The sequence below is a fragment of the Chionomys nivalis genome, chromosome 5 (genome assembly GCF_950005125.1).
Source record: "Chionomys nivalis chromosome 5, mChiNiv1.1, whole genome shotgun sequence".
NCBI lineage: Eukaryota > Metazoa > Chordata > Mammalia > Rodentia > Cricetidae > Chionomys > Chionomys nivalis.
In genome coordinates, this window is record NC_080090.1 from 13,944,939 (window position 1) to 13,969,120 (window position 24,182).

Sequence of the window (24,182 nt, forward strand, 5' to 3'; positions counted from 1 at the left end):
AGCTTCAGGATTTTCAAGCTCTCTTTTTGAACCTGGCTGTGAGCTTCAGTTTTCTGCAGGGAGTGATTTAACCTTCATTTATTCATCAGCAGCCCCTCCACCTAACTTCATTAGGGAAGATTTATAAAGGTGCTGAATTAGAAAGGTCACCTGTCCCTGGGCCCAGAACATGGTGTGCCTACAGCTCTTCTGAGCTTCATTCTCAAGATTCATCCCTGAGACTGGGAAATGAGGAGGACAGCATCAGAAGTCAGCCTCGTGTAAGGTACATGTGAAGCCTGGCTCTGCCACCCCCGGTTGCCTAGTCTCATAGGTCCAAGGGTCCCTTGAGGAAATTGCTAATAGAAGTAATTGAGAACTGGTTCTACTGAGGACTAATAGGGTGGTATAAAGAGTATCCTGGAAATACAGCAAATGGAAGAAAGAGTAGCTCTGATGAAGTGTCTCCCACTGTTTTGGACAAGCCCTAGCAGAATCCCCTAGTCAGTTCAACTATCTTTAAGGGACTATATGCAGAAGTGTTTCTGACATCATCAAAGGACACAATACACACATTCCATATCTGATGTCATGTTTAAAACCACAGGAGATACTTAAGACCTACAAAAGACCCAGAGAAAATCAACCCTCATGCTTGGTGAAGTGAAGGTTGCTTCCCAAGGCCTAGAAGATTCTGTATCAAGCTGAACTACCTCCTACTCTCTGCTGTAGCAGGTCTTGGCCACACATCACCCAGAAGTCACCCATCCTCATGTACCTCCAGTCCCTGCGTATTATGCTGTCACAGTGACTGGCCATCTTAGCTCATGGAGTTCTCTCTACCAACCTTCCTAGAAGAGGAACAACAGAAAGTAGCCTAACGACATACAAAAGCTTTAATCTTCTGGAAAAGCTACGTCCTTGCTCACTACCTCCTCCTTGTCTTCTACCTGGGCATCAGGCAGAACTCAAATCCATTCCAGTCTGCCACTGGGTAACCAAAGTCTTCCGACCTTCTCTCTAACCTTGATGCACTTTTATTCTTCCCCTTCTAGGCCCTAAGTAATAAGGGGACCAGATAGGCTAGGGACCCCATTCTCTTATGTTGCCAGCTGTACAGCAAGACTCAATCAGGGTTTGAGAAAACAATTTCAGTAGGAAGACAGGTGGGCAAACCTATTCTATGTGCCAAGTTGAGAATATTGGGTTTTAATATGATCACAGAGGATTACAAAAAATAATTTTATTTTATCTAATATTGTACGATTTGGGGTTTCTGGGATTCAGCATGCAAATTTATGCTCCCAGTGCAAATTGAAGCATGTCTAGATTAATGGAGAAACCTTAAGCACCCCCACTTTCTCCAGAATCCTATTTCCCTTATGGGATTACCTACTTGTTTGCCAACGATGCACCCAGGACTGAATTTCCAGAGTAGGAGCAACTCTGGAACAACAGAAATCTGGTGGTACTCTTCTAGACAGGGTGCACAAGGGAGTCCCTGGGTACTGTTGACAGCCTTCTGAACAGGCAGCCTAGAGACTGGACAAGGGCTTCCGTTAGTCAGTGGAAGGAGGCCTCTACTGCTGCTGCAGTCCAGAGTAGGGGTAGGTGGTGAGGATATTACCATGGGATGCCAGCATAATGAACTCTCGATATAATGAGATGCCTGGGGCATTGTTAATCATGCCTGACCTTTTTAGAGCAGTGATATTGTATTGTTTTATTTCATGAAATAAGACCCTACCCAAAAGGCCATTTGATATAGTTATTTTTATGTTTGGAAAGGAATTTGCTCCTAAAATTAATTTGGTTGTGGGACTCTCATGGAATCCATTAAGGTGACTGCAGGTACTAGCCATTGAACACCTCAGGTAAGAAGTGACTGGTATTTGTCAAACTGTGTGCTTGCAGGCCCTTTCCTGAGTTCTTCCCAGTTCTCCACTATCATCTTGCCACGGTCACAGCCTCCAAGCCACTGTGACTAGTGACACTGTCTTGGACTAGCTACCAGCAACTCCCCTCCCTATAATTCAAGCTGAATCAATATTGAAAATTCTAGGAAAGAAAGATGACCTCACACATACAGGAAGCATGTTCTCAACCATCTTTATCTGGGTTTGCCTAGACATATCTATTAGTCAGAGGAATTTCTGGTTCTACTTTTCATGTTTTTCAATTTCTTTTTACCTGTGGCCCTAGACTAACATCTAGTGGCCACAGGGCAGTGCTGTTAGACATCGTCATGGAAAATGAGCCTGCACACAGCCTATAACTGTTTCCTATCTCACATGTCTCCCAACTGGATGGAATAAATACCCCGCTATTTCTGCAATTCTCAGGAGAGCTGCTAAGGGACAAGTTCATGCCATTTCCATTATAGAACAAATGAGATGGGCACTCCTGGTCCTTTACAACCAGTTGCTAAGGTGTCCTCCATCCCACCTTGGTCCAGAGCTGTTGCTTTCTGCCTCTTGCATCCTGAAGCTGCAGCTTAGCACGTAAAATTACTTTAAACATAAGCAATGACAGATAACCATTAGAGGGGAATCAGCCTTTACACTGTAAAAATTGAGCTGGGAATTGTCACTTTTAAGAGCTAAGAGAGAGACATATGGACAGAATACCAAGAGAATTTTATTTGTCTCTCAACATTAAATCTAAATCATAAACCACACCAGGCAGTCTCACATTACAGCCTATTTCATTCTTTCTTTGTGAAAAGTGTGCATAGGCTATAAACAGCCCACACACAAAACACAATCATTTCACAGCGCTTTGGTTTCCCCTGTGGTAAAAAATGAAAGACCCCCAGCTGCAGGATCCCTAAGCTGGCCAGTTAATGACCAACTTGGATTCAGTGAGGCTTCTGGGGTGAACAGTTGGGTAGCCTGCATAATAAAACACTCAGATGTGGGTCCTAAGCTCTTTTCCTGCAGCTTCTTGGCCTTGAATTAAGTAAGAAGTTACTAATAGTTATTAGAACATGGGTGAAATTTAAAAAAATAAAACATTGTGCTAAGTGAAAGAAGCCAGTCACATATTGAATGCATCCACAAGTAGGAAGGACATAGAATAGACAGACAGAAAATCAGTCAGTGGGTTTCCTAGAGTGGAAAAGCTAGAGACATAGGAAGCAGAAATGACTGCTCATGGACATGAACTATCCTTTGGGGAAGTTGTGAAGGAACTATTCTAAAACTAATTATGGCATTGTTTATATTATTCACAATAACCATAAATGTACTAAACACTTTTGAGTCATATACTCTTAAGTGAGTAAATTTTTGGACATGAGAATTTTATACCAATAAAAATCCTTGCAAATCTTAAAGCTATGCTCTAACGATCTGGCTACTTGATGGCCTCTCCTTCCTCTGGCACACTCTGCCTAGAGGACACATTCACACTGTGGATAGGCTACTGTGTGTGGCCTCTGTGGGATCTGCTGTTCTTGTTTTCCCCCTCCTTGTTCTTCTATTCTTTTTCTGTTCCATCTCCTTTCTTCCTTGTTCCCTGCCAATCACATCATGCAGTGTGTATAAGCCATGGGCTTCCCTTGGCCCCAGAAGCTGAAGGGGAGGGAGAGATGATGATGATGATGATGATGGTGATGGTGATGGTGATGGTGATGAAAATTAAAAGAAGCCATAACAATAAATCATTAGTATTGTTAATCTATCATCATAGTTATCTAGGACTTACTGTGATTCTCACAACAACCCTCTACGGGAACAGTCCACTGCATATACAGAATTATAGAATACACTGAAACTTAACAAGCAAACTCACATGACCAAGAAAACCCAGCTGCCCCAGGGCAAAAATGAATCAAGCTTTCTTGCTGGCCCTCAGTGCACGTTCTCTGAAGCTCTGTTGACCCAAAGCTTCTAGACTGGGTTACATTATTTATTGAACTATTCTAATAAAACAAATATGATGGGGTTCAAGACTACAGTAGCTAGGATGCCATCTGTTGGTCTGATATTTATGGACATTTATGGAATATATCCTTATGGTTTTCATTAAGATTCTAAGCCCATTTAAAAGTCTGTTTATCATTTTTAATGCCTTTGTTATTCTTGGTCAGTCCAATCCTTCTTCAAGACAAGCTGAGGGAGTTAGCTCCTAATGGCTCTTTTCTTCTCACAGTTGTGTGTCTGCATGACAAGGTGAAATAATTAGTTAGCACACCAGTATGTGCTGAGTGTGTGTGACATGAATATGGGTGGGGAAAGTCAGTGTGGGTGTGCATTGTGAGAGTATGTGGATGTATATTGTGAGTGTATGGTAGGGATATGCTTGTGTTTGTATACCAGCCTGAATACATGGAGTACATCTGTAGGTGTGTCAGAAGTCCTAACATATAACTTTTCTTTAGAAGCACAGTAATTCTTGGATTAAGACCTGACTATGTGTTTCCAAAGCACAGAGACTTTTTCTGAGCTGATCTCCCACTATTTATTGACACCCTTTGACTGACAGGGTTGCTGAGAGGAGGGGGCTGGGTACCTTGGTGCTGGAGGATCCACTGGAATTCAGTTTCACTTCCAGGTGACCCAGAGCCCCTGATCAACTCTGTAGGGATGGACACTTCCCTAAGGAACCAACAAGAAAAGAAGTGCAAGCAAGGGCATCTTTTTTGCATCCTTCCCTCCCCAGAGCATACCCCACAACCCATTTTTACTTTGGCCTATGGTGTTTTCATGCTCAGAATAGTTTGCACCCAATCCTTTCTTAAGTCTAGCCTATTCCATGGATGCCTTCTTGCTCCCAAATCCACAGTTGACCCTTAACTCTCTGCACATCCTGCTTCCTCTTGAAAACTAAAAAAGGTACCATAATATTTAGCAGTAAAAGTATTCCCTCTGGATCAGTGAGGTGGAACCTCTGGTATACTCACCAACTACATTTCTGTAGTCTACTCCTTTAGAGGCTTTAGGATTAGGGTTGCAAGATATGATGACTCAGATTGTGCAGTACACATGAGTTTTGGCTAAGAGGGAAATGGGGGCTAAAAGAAAGCCCTTTGTACCTAGAGAGTCACCTTTATCAAACTGTTCAAAAGTGCCCTGTAGTTTGGTGGTGATCAGTAAGCTAAATCACACTGCCTCAGACCTCCACTGGTAGCCAAGAGAATACTTAGTGAGAATACTTATACGAAGAATACTATCTACCCCAAGCCTCTACAGATAGAATCCAGACCCTCTCAGTGGATTAGGACCCCTAACTGATCACTACTCCTCTCTGGCTACTACCAGTGAACGCTAATGACTGCCACCACCCCTACAGTTAGCATCACTGCCACCTCCTCTCTGATCTCCACTCAGGACACGTGCCCTCTCCAATCCTAATTTTCCTCTTGTTGCATCTGCCTTTGACATATCCCAGTCTTCAGGTCTGTTGTGTCCTTCTGATGAGGTAGTATGATCCAGGAGACAAGCGAGCACGTTTCTGCCTCCTTTGCTCTTAGTCACCCCTCTGGCATCTTCAGAGACTATGCCCCGTGGGGATTCTATCAGTTCTGGTCATACTCTGACCTGTCAGATGAAAGTGCAGATGCCCAGCTCTGTGTTCAGAAATGTATACCCAACTAGAGACCTCTCTCCCAAAATGCCAGCTGCGCCAGGTGTCTAGAAACACATGGGAACATCCACCAAGCTCTCTCCAACTCTAGATTTCATTGTGGGGAAATGTCTCTAAAATTTAAGGAAGTTCTAGAGAAACTGAGCCAGGTGATTCAGAGTGTTGGACAACAGAAATAAGAAATAACCAGTCTTTACTAGATTAACCTATCATAGTAGCTTAGTGAACAATGTATTTACTGCACTCTTTTCTGGAGCTGCCTTGGGTCTAGGAGAGGTAGTATGTGGGAAGACAGCACCATTTAGTCCTAACACTAGCTCTTGCTCCCCTTAGAGCAGTCTGTCCCAGCAAGGAATGGGGTCTCTCTCTGCCTTTGCAGATGTCAATCATCACTGCTACCTTTTAGACTTCTTAGCTCCTTCTCCTGTTCCAAAATTGAGCACAAAGCAGTCACTACATAGCAATACAGATGCCCGAGTCTCTCATGCCCAAAAACGATAATGCATCACCCGTGGTGCGTGGCCAGACTGAACCCGATTACACTCGGGTGGTTAAAAGTCCAGGTCTAATTAGAGTTCCAGGGAATCAAGCCATTGTATTATTAATGATTCTCTGGCAATGTTCTGATTAAAACAGTAATTTTAATAAGCACAGCTCAATGCTAAGTGTTCACTGAGCTCCTAATTACATCAGTTACGACTCCAAAATTATTTAAAATTCTGCTTTTTTTTTTCCCATCTAGACCCGGCATGCACCAAATAAAATACTCAGGTGATTTGGTGATTATTTTCCCTAATTAATTTCCTAAGTACTTTTTTTAAAAGAGAGGGATCTTTTGTCTCCCTTCCATCTCTTTTAAGCTTCCTTTACTCCTGATCATCCCACGGAGGCTTGAAAACATAGATCTCAGTTCAAGTGCCATTAACGAAAGTCAGGAAAGCAGTGAGGAATACAAAGATTTTTGAATAGTCCCCACCACAAAGAGATACTGTAAAACTCTAACATGTGAATGTGTAGACCTGACCTGACTGAAGGTGGCACCCAGAAGGCTCCTGACTCCACAGCTCATCTGGGCCTTGCTTTCATTTTGCCAGGAGCAGGTGTCCTATAGAAGGCCAACACTCACAGCTCCCAGAGGACAGAGACAAAAGAGCCTAGAGGTCACTCAGGATTAATTCTGAAACCCTCTCGAGTCACTTTAGTGGATTCAGAAGACCCTGCACTCTGAGAAGGACTGGGTTTCAAAACCAGCTAAGAGCTGACACCCAGAACTTTCTTCAATCTAAAGTCATTTTACTGCAAAGTTAGCAGTACCCAGAAGTAACAACTGTCCACCTGATCCATGCTGCAAGTCTGGTACTGAGCGGTGCTATGCCCTCCTGCAGCTCATTTCCTGTGGCTCTCATGGCCATATTAGTTGGGAACAACAATCATTTGCAATATTATCTTGCCACTAAGAATGCTGTGAGATACATCTGAATGTAGCTGTTTTATTCCCACTTCAGAGGATGCATCTTAGAAGAGACATAAACTCTCCAATAGGACTGACCAGCAAAAAGCTTCCCCTGAGGTTATTACATTAATCCTAGGCCTGGTCTTAAGCCCAATGTCTTTTCAGTGTTAAGATGGCAGTTTCTGACCAGAATTAAGTTGGATTGATGGGAGCTTATATCTGTCTCTATTCACACTACCTCAGGCCTTGGCCTGATATCAATCTGTTCCCTGCCTACCTGCTATGACACTTTTTCACACCTTACGCCTACTTCTGAGCTTCTAGCCTTAAACCCTCCAGAGAGCAGGTCAGGAAGAGAGTTCCATGATCTTCAGCTAGCCAGTGTGTCTGATTGTTTCATGGCTGAGAACTTGATAATCTTGGGGAGACCTACAGCATCTATAACTTAAGTTCCTACAAGGCAGGATGCTTTCCCAGCAGGTAACACCTCCCTGATTTTCTAAAGGTTCCCTGGTTTCTAGCTATCCTTCTTGGACAAGTTATAAAGTACCAGGTCAGCATTTCCTCCTGCGGTGGCCTGTGGAGAGCCTTCCATGTGGACGGGGAAAACAGCGACTTTATAGACGCTGTTGTTACCTGTCCTCTTGCCTACTCGACTCCTGCCGGCTCTGTGCCAACAGCCAGAATGTGCCGCTCAATCCTTCCAGGTAGTCCTGCTGGTTTCCCAGGCGCGGTATCTAAGGGCTTCCTCTAAGAGCGCACACAATGTCCTCCTTTTCATTCTTTCTGTCCTTTTACGTTATTAATCTGTGCTAGGGGACCCCGGGCAAGAGATGGAATCATAAAATGGATCCCAAGCAACTGCAAACATTCTGCTGCCATGTAACTTACCTTGATGGATGTTTTAATTTTAGCATCCAATAACACTTACAGATGTGGAAACAGAAACTTAAAGAGTCAGTGACTCAGTCAGCACAGTTGGTCATGTGATGAGGCTGAGACTGAGTCAGACTCTGCTAACCGTGACAGTTGTGTCCCTTCTGTGAAATATGGAATTCTGCTGTTGAGAACATTGTCACCTCATGGATCTTAGGAAAATTCCAGGGGATTTCCGTCAGACATGGTGGTCCTCAGCAGAGAGTATACTTGAAGAGTTTAACATAAAACCTGGATTGTTGGGCACAGACAACTCACTTCTGCAGGTATTCATATATAGTTCATATATAGCATTTTAGCATAGAAAGAGCTAAAGTGGACCATAAGGAATGCCTCAGAGGAAGACAAAGGAAGCAGACACCCAGGTACATAGATGCTTCTGGACTTATTATGGGATCATCCTAAATTAAAGATATACCAAATCAAAACTACATGTAATCCTGTGCATAATGGTTCATACTTGTAATTACAGCACTTGGAAGACTGAGGCAGGAAAATTACCACAGGTTCTAGATCATTCTGGGCTATGTAGAGAGATTCTGTTCTATCATCGAAAGAAAGAAATGAATGGATGGATGGATGGATGGATGGATGGATGGATGGATGGATGGAAGAATGAGCAAAAAGAGAGAGAGAAAGGAAAGGAAGGAAGGAGAAAAAGAGGAAGAGATAGAAGAAAAAAGGAAGAGAACAAGGGGAAGGGAGGTGAGGAGGAAGAGAAAGAAGATGATCCTACAAAGTTCTCCCCTAAATGTTCTCAGGGCACCCACATGAGCTAACATTTGAACAAAACCCATCTCACACAGAACCATCTTGTAATAGATGTTGAATATCTCATGGACACACAGATGGGTGTTTATGTAGATAGGTGAGATGTTTTTTAAAGAACACCTTATAAATATATATTTAAACCCACTAGTAACGTATTTCACTGTGAAATACCAATTGTCCACACTCAAGCACATCTAACTGGGAACTTATTTTGCTGTCCTCTCCAGCACTGTGAAAAGCCTTCTGTGTATCACCAGTGTAGCTAAGATCAAAATTGGAAAGTTGAGCATGGTGACTGTTGAGAAGCCCTGCTTCTATATCTCTGTGAAATTAGATGAATGTGGGTCAGGAGCCATTCCTATAGGAAGATGAACATGGAAGATGGGTGGAGAGTACATTAGCGTTCTGGGATGTTGGGCTGAAGAAAAATCTGCTTCCATATGTATCATCTGGTAGGACCATCTTCCTCTGTTAAGACAGGCTAGGAACCTCAGCCTGGGTTCCTTCAAACCCTAGAAGCAGAGAGTATACTTGAAGAGTTTAACATAAAACCTGGATTGTTGGGCACAGACAACACTTGTCCCAGGAACGGAACAAGGTTAGAAGATTGTGATCAAGGATCCTCTGAGAACCCATGTGTGTAGCAATCATTTCAGGTGCCAAAGTCATAGCAAGAAATGCAGCTTGGACACATAGAGGCTGAAACTGGAACTTGGCTGAGAAGTAGGCCAAGACCTTTGTCAAAGGGAGTCGATTACAGTCACCAAAGTCTGCCCTCTCCTTAGGTACTTACAGAGATATCTTACCCTGGGTCCCTGAGTAGCTTCCTCTTGGAATCCTTCCCCTAGCATGTCTGACCCCCCTAACTTCACCTTCCAACACCAATGTAACATGAAGGGGGCCGGGCCTGCTTCTCCCACACCACACCAAGGCCATGGGAGTTTCTCCTTTAAAGAGAACTGGGGGTGGGGGTGGGGCAAACTTAGCTTTATAGCCTACCCTTTATCTCATACTTTCCTAGTGACTGGAAGTCTATAAATGAAGAGGGCAACGCCAGAACTCAGGGCCTGTTAAGTGGGATCCCAACATAGGTAAAGCTGAGCTCAGTGTGATGAAGCTGGACTTGGACCCCCTGGGCAGGAGCTTCACTGGAGCCAGTTCTAGACAAGGACCCACTATGGAATACAAGGATGGGGATGGCCAGGTAAAGGGGTGTCACTACCTTGTTACTCTACCCCCTTCCACCATAGCTTTCCCCTCCTTAGTCACGAGTTAATGCTGGCTCTATAGGGAACTAGGGCATTGCTAACCCAGGCATCTGGCTCCCAGGTAGAAGATCTGTTTGCATTATTTCTTGGGCCCTTTTCCCTCAATCCTTCTCATCCCCTGCTTCCTGTCCCACCTGCTTTCCCTAACTGAATAAATTCACTGTTGTCATGGAGACAACACAGCACCAGCATTACTAATTCTCTGTAGATCCCTCCAGAATTCTAAAGTAGAAAGGGTCCTATTTCTACCTCCCTATTGTTTCCAGCCCAGGAGTCCTGCTGGGAAAAAGAAAAAACAGTATGGTATTGAAAGACACTGGCGGGGGGTAGGGGGGTGTCTGCTTTGCTCTTTGCCTTTTTCCTCACTCTGTTTTCCCTTCACCCATACATAGGAAGCTTAACTTAATTTTCGTTTTCATTTGGATCCTAGACACAGGTTCAGTGATGGGATTATGTCAGGAGTCAGTGGTTGGAGGGGCTGCAATGCTTTCCAGGCATGGTATCCCCCACTTAGGGCAGATAAACAGTCCTAGCCAGAGAGGCCAGGTGGAACACTCAGAGACGCTGACCACACTGCACAGCCAGAGCCTCCTTCAAGATGATTGCTGTGGGAGAACGAGTTGGGTGATACCATTATTGAGCACCAACTATGTGCAAAGCCATTTGTGAAAAGATGTCACATATGTCTCAAAGTAGTACTGATCTCCATTGTGTGGAAAGAAACTGAGGCTCAAGGAGGTATAAACTTGGTACCCTATAGGTAATGAGAGTAGAACCTGAATTTGAAATGAGAACTTCTTCTAACTACTTCTTAACCAGCATACATGGTGTCCATTGCTCTAGAGGGAGTTCCTAGAGAGGCCAAGGCCTTCCCGATTAAAATACCAGAGAAGAGCTCAGAGGGCTTCTGCTCATTAGAAGGTTGAATGGCACTGTTTGTGCCTAGAGGCTTTGGTACCCTTGTTCTTTCCTTCTTGACATTTATGAAAGATGGAGGAAATGTCTCCGAAAATCTCAACCAACTTCGTACTTCTCTCGGAGTGATAGATAGCTTTAATTACTCTGAATTACTCAGCCACTCTACCCTTCTCACCCAAGTCATTAAAAATAGATTTTCTCTTTGAACTGCACTCTACTCTTAGATCTAGAGATAGTCAGGAGTCTTAGGACACAGCCTCGGGTCAGGTCCAGGTCAGGAGGCTGTGTATTTCTGTAGCTGTGGCCAGAGGCTCGAGAACCAGTTCTGTGCTGCTGTAGTTTGTACCTCCTTTTTCTCAGCGGTGATGCTCGCCAGCCTTTCATTGCTTAGAGAATAAACAGGGCTTTGGTGGCATTTGCTTTATGAAGTTTTAGGGATATATAGACATGATTATGGGTTTGTAAAGAAAAAGATCTAGCCATGAGGGTAAACAAAAATGACTTCTTTACATTAGTGGATGTTGATTGGTAGGAAAGATGACTGCTAGAAGTAAGGACTCAGAGGACCTCTGCCTCCTGGGGAATTTTCAAGATCATCTGGTCTGGTAGTATTATCATACTTTGATATGGTCATCACAAATGCTTAGAGCCACACTTCTAATCATGGGCCAGGCACAAACAAAAGCATTCTTTTAAGAGACAGATTTTCCTCAGGAGACTCACATGGGTGGGACCTGCTCATGGCCCTTCCATTACAGTTCTGGTTAGGATCAGCTTAGAAAACACTTCAGCAGCAAACCTTCTTCCTCCCTGATTTGTCTTCCTTTTTAACATCTCATCTCATTTTGTGCTTTCTGACTTCTGATTCACCAACTAAAACATTTTTTTAAGAAGCAGAAAAGTGAGCTGGACAGTGGTGGTACATGCCTTTAATCCCAGCTCTTGGGAAGCAGAAGCAGGTGGATCTCTTTGAGTTTGAGGCTAACCTGGTCTACAAAGTGAGTTCCAGGACAGTCACAGAGAAACCTTGTCAAAAAAAAAAAAAAAAACAAAAAAAAAAAACCAGAGAGGTATGCACGCAGGAAGGTCTTCCAGGAAGCCAGACCTGGAGCAGCCTGGAAGGAGAACCTTCCTTTAATCCTTGCCTTTGTCCTCTGCCTTTATGTGGGAGGCAGACAGAGCTGGACTCAGTTTCTGCCACCTACAAGACATGTGACCCTGACAAGTTACATGGTCTGAAATTCCATTTTCTAATGGGAAAACAAGACTACAAGCCTGTCTCTACAAGGTGACCATAGGGATAAATGAGATAACAGGCCAAGTGCCTGGCATGCAGTAGCTACTAGGTCAGTCGAAGTTATTGGTATATCATTCTTGCTGCTTTATTTCATTCTTCAACCTGTGTTGACTCCTAAGCTCAGATCAAGGTGTATCATCCAGCAACCTGTGAGCCACAAGTGGGAGTCCCAGTACCCGTCTTCCCTGTAGTGAGGAACAGATCCAAGGCAGAGATCTATCTGTCTGGGACCTCCATAACTGTAACCTATCACTGGGTGGCTTTGGATATCCAGTACTCAGTCAGCTTTGTCCCTGTACATGCAGAGAGAGACATGTTGGTGTTTTTGGATGGAGACATGTCAGGCCAAGGGGCCTGTAGTACAATGTAGTTCAAGAGCTGGGATTTATTGGGAGATGGTGGCATACACCTTTAATTCCAGCATGGGAGGCAGAGGCAGATGGATCTCTGTGAGTTTAAGGCCAGCCTGGACTACAGAGTTAGTTTCAGGACAGGCTTCAAAGGTACAGAGAAATCCAGTCTTGGTGGGGGGGGGGGTGGGGAAGAAGAGCTGGGACTTATGAGTGACAATCCCAGGCATACCCAGGAGAACCAGAGTATGGGCTGGGCTGGGCCTTTCTGAGCTCTAGCTGTCTTTCACTCTCTGTGAGAACCAGCAGGGGTAAAAGCAGGACAGATCCTTAGCTGCTAGGTAGAATCCGCACTGGGCTCTCCTAGTATTTTCAACAAATTGCAGCAATGCCAACAAGACTTCAGGCAAGCCTGAAAAAAAAAGAAGGATGCATCACCTATCTCATCAGCTAGCACCCTTGAGTCTCTGCTGCAGGTTGACCCATCATGTATCTCATCAGCCAGCACTACTGGGTGCCTACTGCAGGTTGACTCTTCATGTATCCCATCAGTTAGCACCACTGGGTGCCTACTACAGGTTGACTTATCACCTATCTCATCAGCTAGCACCCTTGGGTGCCTACTGCAGGTTGACCCATCATGTAGCCCATCAGCCAGTACCACTGGGCCTACTGCAGGTTGACCCATCAGCTAGCATCCCTGGATCTCTGCTGCAGGTTGACCCATCATGTATCCCTCAGCTAACACCACTCGGTGCCTACTGCAGGTTGCCTCCAACCTCCTGAACCTTTCTGCCTAGGGTCTGATCCATCCTCTTTCCTACCCCATAGCAGTAACCTATGCAGCTTGTCCCAGAATGATAGGCCACTTTAGTGTGAGACCCAGTAAAGTCAGCTCTTTGGGACTTTAATTTTTTTGGATCTAGTATGAATCATAATATATAATAAAACCCAATGGCCTGCTCTCTGGAGAGCTGTGCAGATCAAATGAGATCATTCTGTGAATTTAACTCCCTTTGCAGTATTGTTGTGACTATACTGTGATTCCTTATCTACATAGCACCCGGGAAGTCATTCTCTAACATGGCATCGCCCCGCATGTGAAGGACTGTCATAACTTCTCAAAGTCAGGGTTGGGATGGGGGGAAAAAAGGAAGAAATGGACTGAGCTGAAATCCTACAAACTTGGAGTAAAACAATCTGTAGGAAGGGACGCTACAAAAGTCAGAAAAGAAGGAAAGAGACCAGGGAGTCAGTTCCATCAGTTTCAGCAGCTATGTGCTTTGCCCCTGGCCCAGGGGACCAGAGCGTTGTTGACTGGGCCAACTGCATGCTCCAACCAGGCTGTCTATGACACCTCCCACGCTGTCACCTGGCTCTCGGCCATAGAAAAGGCCTGTGTTCCTTTCATTGTGTCAGGAGCAGGGCACACATGTGGGGACAGGTGTCCCATCTGGCAGGGGGCAAGCAGATTCCAGGGAAGCAGAAGATTAGATGCCCAGTGTCTGGGGAACAGCTTTCCCTTATCCTTTCCCTGTCTCTCACTTACATGGTCACAAAGGAATCCTGCAAGACTCTGAACACTGTACTCCAGCTGCTACCCCTGCAGCAAGTGGTGAGCTACTGCTGTGGCCTGCAAGTCACTGCTATGCCTTGATTTTACCCTCATTATAGTATCTGTTCCCCTGCAATGAGTCTTGGTTCCCACTGAACTAAAGACTCTGGCAGGATAGAGAATGCACCCCTTTTGTCTCACAAATTAGTATAGCCCAAAGGCTCATTGACCACCTCAGAGATCCTGGGATTCAGGCATGATCTACAGCATAGAGGTTTTCTGCTTTCAAATCAGGTGTTTCTCTGGAAGGTCCCTCCAGGTATCAGAACCATTTTGCTCTTCCCAGGTCATCATATGGGGTCGTTGATGACACTAGTGCTCTGTCCTTTTATACATTCAGTTTTGGGGTCTTGTTCTCCTACTTCTGGGAATTCTTGCATCTGAAGATGTATGTGTTTCTCTATGGACAGGAACTGTCCAGAGCCTCTGCCCAGTGTGAGGATGACAGTTCTGTCATGGTCACAGGGCCATCCTGCCTCAGGAATGGTCTTCAAGAACTTGGTGAACAAGGCAGATTTCAGTAGCTTTCCCCAGAGACTTGTCCCATAGCCAATCATAATCTTAGGATGTCCTTTGATGGGTGCCCAATGTACTGAGTGGAGAGAGTTGGGGGAAAGGATCCTCAAGCACACCCTACTGAGCCATTCCTACTAAATAAGGTCCCGGAAGACACCAAGGATCCAGGGCCCCTGGACCACAGGAGCCAAGAACACAGTGTGAGTCATCTTTAATTAAGAGTATTTCTTAAGTTAATGACTTAATAGGACAGTTATACTCATTAGAAGTACAATTATAAGACATACGCTCGAACAGGAAAGAATGTGGAGTGTGAGGGTGGAACCTAGTCAGACGCAGTTCCTGGGCGCCTGGGAGGCAGTGGGCAGGCAGGGGCAGGAGATGATGCTCTTCTCTGTGAGCTCTCCCATGCAACTCATCTAGGAGCTCCTAAGACAACACAGGAACCTCAGCTCTCAGCACTCACTGGAGGGGCTTTGATAGTTAAAATGAAATAATAAGCAAACACAGATTAAAAAAATCAAGGAGTGTCCCATAAACTCTGATTCAGTTCTGAAAAAGCCCCGCCCTCCACATATCACAGCCACTCTAGGAGAAAATGCTCATTCTCCTGTGACCTGAGGCCTGGTCCCACCTGGTTCTAGCAAATGCAAGGCAGCCATCTGGGACTCCACACAAGACTTCCCCCAACACCCCAGGGTTGAACTTTGTTATTTAAAGATTCCAGAGACAAAGACTTAAAAGAACCTAGTTTCTCAAGCTAGGCTTGGTGGATACAGAAACAAGAGGAAAGTGATTCCAGAGCCTGCCTAAGCTACATAGCAAGACCTTCTCTCAAAAAAATAAACTAAAATAAAACTTAAAATCTAATGGGGGAAGCCCATTTCTCCCTGGGCTTGAAGAGATCCTTAGAGTTTTTTTGTTTGCATCCAGACTCTTAACACATTACTTCCTGCCACACACCAAGGGCTATCTGGTTGAGGGTGGAGTTTCCTGACCCCCAGGATCTGTCATTTAAAGATGTCCTAAGAAACTTAAGTCACCTGTGCCACCTTAAGCACACCTGCAAGCCAACTGGAGAGGTGGCACTGAGTAGACCCCGACTTTTTGTTGTCTAAGATTATGGTGATAACGTAGTTAATGGTTCAAGGGCCATGCATTGAGAACCACAGATCCATGGTAACCTAGCAGCCATCCTATTTATGAAAGATATTCTTTTGTGAATAACAGGATAAAGAGCTCAGAGACAATCTAACTCTTCTGTCCTTCCCCAGGCTTCCCAACGGAACCGAAGCCCACCTTTCTAACTCATACCCTTGCCACCGTGTCCTCATACAGGCTCCTAGGGGACTCTGCTCTAATGGGTTGGAATCTATCCTTCTGAAATACATTAAAGATAGTAATCCTGTAAGTCCCAGGCCATGACAGACTCACACAAAAAACCTCCTGACAACACAGGCAGACAGAAACCAACTGTTGGCATAGACAGAATTTGCAGGATTGGTTGCCACTGCCCTGGTAACTACATTTTAAACAGTAAGAAGATCTCATTTAACCCAATATATGCAAAACATTAATTTTTGAAGATGTCAGTATCAAATTCCTAATGTGATATTTGCTTTAATTTCTTTACTAAATCTTTAGGATTGGTATATATTGGGTATTTATAGCACACCTCACTTTAGACTAGTACTCTCAAATATTCAACAGTCGTGGGGTGGGGGTGGGGGGCGAATGGTGATCCTATTAGTCAGTGCAGACACCACAGTCTTTCTTTTCTCACAGTCTCCTGTGCCTTTTTTCATGTTATCCCTGGAATACAGCACTTAGGTCTTATGACAACTCATGTACAACTTGCAGTGGTAGCTGTGTTTTAATGCTGTTTGGTTTTATTCTGCTGAAATGTGTACTGCTAGCCTATACGGACCACCAGATCAACAAGTGCTAGCTAATAGAACTAAATGAAACTAAAATTACATGAAGGTAGGGACAGGGAAAGCCCACGAGTGCTTCTTACTCTAAGGTTCTCCTCCCAGTCACTGTGACAGCTGTTCCTCTGATTTGTGCCTCGCTAGGAGAACATAAAGAATAATGCAAGTTCTCAAGCCCAGCCTCTTTCTAAGTTTCCTGTTTCACTTTACTCCGCTTTTAAAAAAAAAAAAAATCCCACCAGGAGGGCCCAGGAAATAGGAAAAATAGTTGTGCTGTTGGTTTCGTGCTTGGAGAAGAACAGGGTTTCACTATCTCCATGGCACTTGGCATGAAAGTGGGCTTTGTTGCTGGAGACACTGTTTTCATTCAGGGCCTTTCCCAGCCGCTGAGAGCCGGGCTGTGTTTTGACAGACGGGCCGAATGCAATGCAGACAGTTGTTTTAATTTCCAGCCAGATGCAGACATCACTCACAAGGAGCCCAAAACCCAAAAAAGGGAAGAGCACTGGACTGCTGCTCTTAGACCTTGCAGAGTAGACCAGAGGGGGCCAACAGAAGCCTGCTGGGCACTGGGGTCCCAGGTATCCTGAGAGATTGAGAATCATCAGGCCTGGGCATGGGACCCGTTTTCCCAGGAGGCAGCTGTCAGAAAGCTATAGGTAGGTAATGCTGACTGTGAGCAGACTTCAAGGATTATTATTCTTTTATAGTGATAGCTAGATGTTGTCTTTCAACTGGCAATTGTTCAAGTCTCCAGCTGGATAGCTCCGTAGGACAGCATTCACTGTACATGCATGAATAACTGAGATCAGATCCCTATAATCTAGCTACCTTGTTGTGTATTCCAGTACACAACAAGAGACCCTGCTGCAAACTAAGTGGGAGGCAAAGACTGACACCTGAAATTGTCTTCTGACTATATGTGCACCATGGTAAATGCACACCTGCATGTGGGCATGCGCGTGCACACACACAGACACACACACACAGACACACACACACACAGACACACACACACACACAATTGTTTTTGTTTTGTTTTTCAAGAGAGGGATTTTCTGTGTAAACCTGGCTGTTCTGGAACTCATTCTGTAGATCAGGCTGACCTCAAACTCACAGATATCTGACTGCCCTTGCCTGATTGAAACTTTTTTTTTTTTTAAGAAACCATAGTCTCAAAGAGGTGGTGAGTAAAGTGTGAGAGATAAAATTCTTGGATATCCGAATTGTAATGGATCACAGCCTTCTTCAGGGTAGAGTCCCTTTCATAGCTGCCCAGAGGAATATCCACATGATGGGTATATTTTGAACAAAGTGACTATTGAAAATCAGAAAGTTCTGATTTTCTCATGTTGAGCCTTCTCATTCTGACACCGTAAGTCTGTTTGGTAGTCCATGATAGCTTCTTTACCTCTTACATCACCCTCAGATATATTCTGCTTGAGGTTTTTAAGACAATAGTTCCCCAACCTATATTTAAAGGGTCTGCTTTTTAAGTAAGATTTCCAGATTTTATGCTTACCTTCCCTACATCTTATTTCCTCATTGAAGGGAGGTTTGATTTTATGGCTGAGCATGTATTGATGGATGTACTATGGGTGAATGAGTGAGAAAAGAAAGGCAAACTGTCTCTCCCTGCCTACAAGTTCAAGTTAGAATGAACTTCTCTGTCACTGCTTTTGCCCATGATAATTCTTAGAAAGGCTTGTGGGTCTCTCCATCTGATGATTCTTCACCATTCTCTTCTTCCTTCTCCTTTTTTTCCTCCCCTTTCTTTCTCCTACTATTCCTATCATTTTTATAAGACTGAGTCTTATTTTGTAGCCTACACTGGCCTGGAATTCACTATGTGACCCAGGCTAGGTCACTTATGGATAATACTCCTACCTAAGTTCCCACTGAACTCTCAAGCGCTAAAATTCCAGACATGAGTCAACACGCCTAACTGGATGCATTCGCATTCGTATCCTTGAAGACTCGCCCTTAACCGCTGTCTCCATCTTCCTGACAAATTAGCCAGGATGCCCCTTCTCTTGAGCTCCCAGGGCACTTAGTGCTAACACCAATCCTGGGTTCCAATCCTGAGCAACATACAGAGCAAATATCAGTTGGGTACTGCTAATACCAGTGGACTGCTGGGCTTTGCTCGGGCTCAGTCTGTGCCATTTGCGGTGGATTCTCTGTTACTGAACTTCAAGGCCACCACAGAGCTGACATTCAATAAGCTTTCACTGAGTTTGTCATGTTAGGATCCATTCTGACCTTCTGGGAAGGATTTTGTGAACATGTTCCCCTCACAGCTTTACCTCCTGCCAGTGGCACAGTGTTCTGTCATTGGACGAAGTGTCGTGTTTTCGCCTGGGCTCACACTTCTAGTAGGTGATAGTCCTCTATGGCCCAACAAATGAGCTTGTATTTCCAACCCAGCAGGCATTTTTGCAACTCAGAAGCCTCTTACCCACCCAACAACAGACACCTAAGATATGTCAAATGGAAACTCCAGTCCTCTAGCCCTTTTGCCTGGCCTTTATCGTCACATGTACTGGGCAGGTGCAGGAGAGTGGTGTCCATGTACACAAAGTTCAGGCCCTTACCAAGCCTCTCCAGAAAATCAGGAGGGTTTTCAAAAGCTGTGCTTTATGAAGGGGGTGGGGGGACGCAGGCACTTGATCTACAAATTCCCACTAGCCAGGCAAAGCAGAATCAAACAGGCAGCGCTTCTCTGTGGAGCTTCCCATTTTGCCAGACTTTTCAAAGAATGGGAGATTTACTAGAGAAACTGAATGCAGACTTCAGAGAATGAGATAATTGGATCCAGGTGGTACACTTGGTTGGCTATAAAGTACCAGTGCCATGCTATGAATATTAGTTGATGGGAAAAGTTTCTCCCCCAGCCCCATGTGTGCTGTGCAGGAAGGATGTCTCAGCCCATGCCCAGCTGAAAACTCTTCAGAGATGAGTTTGTGCCACTCAATAGCCTTTCAGCAGAGTGAACCAATTTTAACACTTGCGAGGGACTTGCCAGGCTCTCAGAAAGACACTGGTGGGAAGAAGCAACAGACTAGAGGATTTCCTTTCTACCTTTGGCAAAATCAAAGAGTCCTGAGCTACCATGCGGACACTTTCTGGTTTGAGTTAACCTCTTCGGACTCCACCAACAGTGAGATGGGGACACCCGGGGGGCATGGGTAAAGGGGAGTTTTGAAACACACCTTCAAGTTGCCACAACCTGACCTTCCCGTGCTCCCTTTCCTCTCTCTGCCAGGTCACCAGGGTCCCTGTTGAATCATGTGAACAGTACACAACTTGTGGAGAGTGTCTAAGCTCAGGGGATCCTCACTGTGGCTGGTGTGCCCTGCACAACATGTAAGTGTGTGGGATTCCAGAGGTGGTCCAGGCATGCAGAAGACTGGGGGTTTCCTGGTATGATAGACCAGACAGTGGAGGAAATTCCCTCTTCTGAACAGTAAAGATTATAAATGAGACACGATGTGGAAGACAGGAAGAGGCCACACAGTTTGCTTCCTGAACTCAGTCATTTGCTCATCTTCTCAGCGACTTTGAAACCACATGATTATATTCTAACGTCACTGTGAGAAATCACAGGGCAGCTGTAGAATCCCTAAATTTTCCAAAAGCCTCTTGCAGTGACTGCACAAGAAGCTAGGGTAAGGCATACAGATCAGATGGTAGAACACCAGATCTTAGAATTCCCACTCCAGCTAACTGCTGTGTGACCCTAGGTGGGTCCCCTGACAACTCCAGGTATACATTTCTCCTTTGCTAAACAGGGGAAGTGCCTATGTCACAGGTGAATAGTGATATCTAAATGAAATAATAAGTGCTTTGGAAATAAATCAGAGGCAACACAAATCAAAATAATTATTAAGGACTCTGTACCCTTGGGAGGACCCCTCTGGCCTCATTATTTCATGATTCCAAGAAATCTGCATTGCATTCAACTGGCCTCATATCCCTATTCAGATACATCCCCACCATTGAAAACAGCTCAATAGAAATGCAAAATCACACTTAAACTTCCTAATTCGAAGAGCCCAGAGGAAGAGAAAAGGGTGAAAGCCCTAAAGCAGGGGCCTGGCTAGGGATTCTGTTGCCCAATAGTGTTGGAAACTCCATGGCGCCACGCCAGCTACCAAAGCGTCTCTATGAAATGTGCTGGGTTTGGGGTGGAGGCGGAGGCAGAGGGCCAGAGTTCAGGGTCCAACACAATAGCTCTTGGCTTCCAGCCTCTGCAGCAGGTGTTGGGAGGGCTCTGGAGGGAGGGAGAAAGGGAGGCTTCACAGATGCAAAATCTGGACTGGATTTGAGCCCAGTGACAAAGGATTGAGTCCTTATTTGGGTTTTGGAGGCATGAGACTTCTCAAAAAGTTTTACAAAAGCGACCTCAACAAAACCTAGACAGTAAGTTTCCATGTAAGTCAGTCAGATGGTCAAGACGCTAGAGCTATCCGCTCTGCTGGAGGAATGGAAAAGCCAGTCTATTTGTCTACCTTCTGTGAGGCTGACCCCACAATCTGCCAGCTCTTTCTCTGAGGAATTTGACAGTTCAGTCACAGTTCTGTGGGAAGGTCCCAGGTTTTAAGCCCTCTTACCCTGCAGTAATTCCTTCTTACCTGTACCATCTGCCTCCTGCCCCACCCTCCCTCCCTGCCTGCTCTTCAGGCTTCAGTGCCTGTTACAGCTGGTATATACAGAAAGAACACAGTAGAATTACAGATTGTGGTTATTATTTATTTGCAGCCTGAGCACTGCTTTCACCAACTTGTATCAGTACGTATGGGTAGATCAATAATGACCCGATCTCTCAGTTACCCTAAAATACCTCATCCTTCCTTTTTGGTCCAGGCCAGCTATGTCTTCTAGAATGACTGAGCCCCATCAAGATAGCCCAGATTTCCAGTGCCCACTTGTCTTCAGAGAATCTTCCCGACCTCTCTGGGCTCACACCTTCTAGCCATTCTACCTACCAAGTTTGGATGGGGACAGGAGCTGCACCTTTCCTATTAAGCTTTCTCTTCTTCAGCAGACACTCTTGACCTTCCTCTCACCCACCATCCCAGACTTCCCAGTTAGCAGGGCAGTGAGGACTCAGCAACTTCAGCCCCAGACCCATAAGCCTCTCCTAAAGATGTAGAAGGTGGATGCATAGGTCTGATGACTGGGAGCCTCTGGGTCCCAGGGGAATGAAACCCTCCTCCCTCTTCTGTATGACTTGCCCCTGCAAGTGTGTTATTGTCTCCCGGACTCTTATATCTCTGTTAAAGTTGTTGCCATAAATAGTATGATTAAAAAAAGAGAAGATAAAAAGAGCCATTTCAGTGAGTCAATGAGATAAAGGCTCTAGTTAAGAACTCACTTTAAAGCTATCGTAAGGATTCACTCAACCTCCATAATTCGTTCCTTTGACAGCACTCATATTTGGATCCATTGTGTACTTGGAAAGGAAGAAGGGAAGAGCTTGGGGAGTCAGGGTAGGAATTACTGATTGACTGTGGATTACAGCAGCACTGTGTCCTGTTTGGCTATTGGATTTGGAGCTGCACCAGCCCTGAGCCTGGTCCATAAAACAGAGCAGGTAGTAGCCACAAGCATCTGAGTTACTTACCTGCCAGCACAGGATAAGGATCCTAGAACCAGAGATGAAGATATCAGGAGAAATGGCCACATGGACTTTCTGACAGAGGCAGCGCTGGACACATGCTTTGTCTGTCTTCTGACTTAAGGCATTCTTTCATGACACAAACATTTATTTAAAATATAACTTGTGACAGAATTTTTGTTGAATAAAACATAGTATCTTCCTTTAAAGAGCCATTAATCCAGCCAAAGATCACACACAACCTGTCTCACAGCTAAGACCCTCTCTTCTTTGCTAACACCTTGGGGAGGGGGGTGTAATAATGTTATTAATCATTGTTATTAATATCACTATCACAAGGGCTAGCACAGGGACACGTCCACTGAATGCCAGGCTGAATTCTGAGTACTAACTTACTTTAGCCTTGGAGTAGCCTTACAAGATAGCATATTGTCATCATCCTTGCTATTTTAAGGTTTAGGAAACAGAGAAGAGAAAGAGTAAGTCACTTGTCCAGTGGGATCAAGCTAGCAGGTAACATTATCTAGAATGCTAACCTAGCATTCTAGCTACAGAATTCATGCTCGCAGCCCTACTTCTCAAGTACCCCAAACTTCTTACTTGAGCATCTCATAGTATTAACATGGTGTTCTCCATTCCTGCCCAGCATCTAGGCTGGAAGCGAATACCTCTTCCTTGGTATATCTTTAGCTATATGTGGTCATGAACATCTGAGAATACAGTGAAGTCATCACAAGGCAATAGCCTCAGTGCTGGGGCAGCAGATCTCTCTTTCCCAGGGACAGTAGAGCCATGGCCTCTTATGAATCTCTCTTCATATAGGTGCTCCCGAAGGGACAAATGCCAACGGGCGTGGGAAGCAAATCGATTTGCTGCCAGTATCAGCCAGTGCATGAGCCTTGAGGTGCATCCCAGTAGCATCTCTGTGTCAGATCACAGCCGGCTGGTGAGTATACAGCAGGGAGGATGGGACACAGCACATTTCTTTACTACTGGCACATATTAATCAGAATTTCAGTGAAACAACAACAAACTATGATACAAGACCTAACAGCACATTCTTAGGACATGGTATGATTTCAGTCTTCAGTTTGTTAAATATTCAAGAAAGCCTTAGCTTGCTACTGTGTTTGGTGGATAGGGGAGAGATTAAAGAAAGACTGAAACTTGTTCAAAGTGTATTCTTAAAGAGAATATTAAACATAATAAAAATAGCCCTCAGTCACCTGTCAAGGTACAACCCAAAATATTCTATGTCCTTAGGCCCTGAGTGCAATTTCTTTGTGAAGGTTTTATGAGCATTCATGAATGTTAATTAGTTAATGAACCTTTCATAGTTTGAGTTCATTCATACCCACCAGGAGGTTTGGACTCCAGTAATGCTAATGAAACAATCAGGGACGTTGTGCCTATTGTGGGAGCTGAGGACAAACTCAATGAAAAGTGGCCTGAATTCAGAATGATTTTTTCAAATGCTGAAAGTCTAGTTTTTTACCACTAAAATGAGACTCTGCAAACTTAGCCAGGATGGAAACTGCTGCTCTAGATGGAGTCCTTAGGTAGTATACATTATTTAGCCACCAGTGAACCTTCCTTATCCCTTGTGTGTCTTGTGAGCCTCCTGCCCCACTTAGGGCACTGCTGGAAAGTAGAAAACCCAGAGGGAATAGAGGACAGAGCTCTGGAGAACACAGCTTCTAAACGGGTGAGTGGTAGAACCAGCCAGGTTCCTGACCTCCATCCTGGTGAAGCTTACATCCCCAGGAGCCCAAGCTAAAGCCTGTGATAAAGTTCCAAGCTTATGACTCACTATGTGCTTTGCAGTTAATTTCCATATCAGATAGAGCAGGGTCTAAGATGAACATTAGTACAAATCCCCTACTTCCTTGAGCAGCAAGTGCTTTCTGATGCTGGACAAGATTGAAGAAGAATTAACAATAAC

General features: G+C 44.7%; 1 protein-coding gene across 2 annotated transcripts in view; it reads left to right on the plus strand.

Annotated features, from left to right (window-relative positions):
- Window positions 1-24,182, plus strand: part of Plxna2 (plexin A2) — a 202,813-nt gene that overhangs the window by 108,356 nt on the left and 70,275 nt on the right. For both annotated transcript variants that reach the window (XR_009057116.1, XM_057769165.1), the window contains exons 5-6: window positions 19,886-19,986; window positions 23,063-23,186. Coding sequence is in view for 1 of the 2 variants with exons in the window: in XM_057769165.1 (XP_057625148.1) it covers window positions 19,886-19,986; window positions 23,063-23,186 (225 nt within the window). In the remaining variant the exon portion in view is untranslated. The remainder of the gene's footprint in view (window positions 1-19,885; window positions 19,987-23,062; window positions 23,187-24,182) is intronic.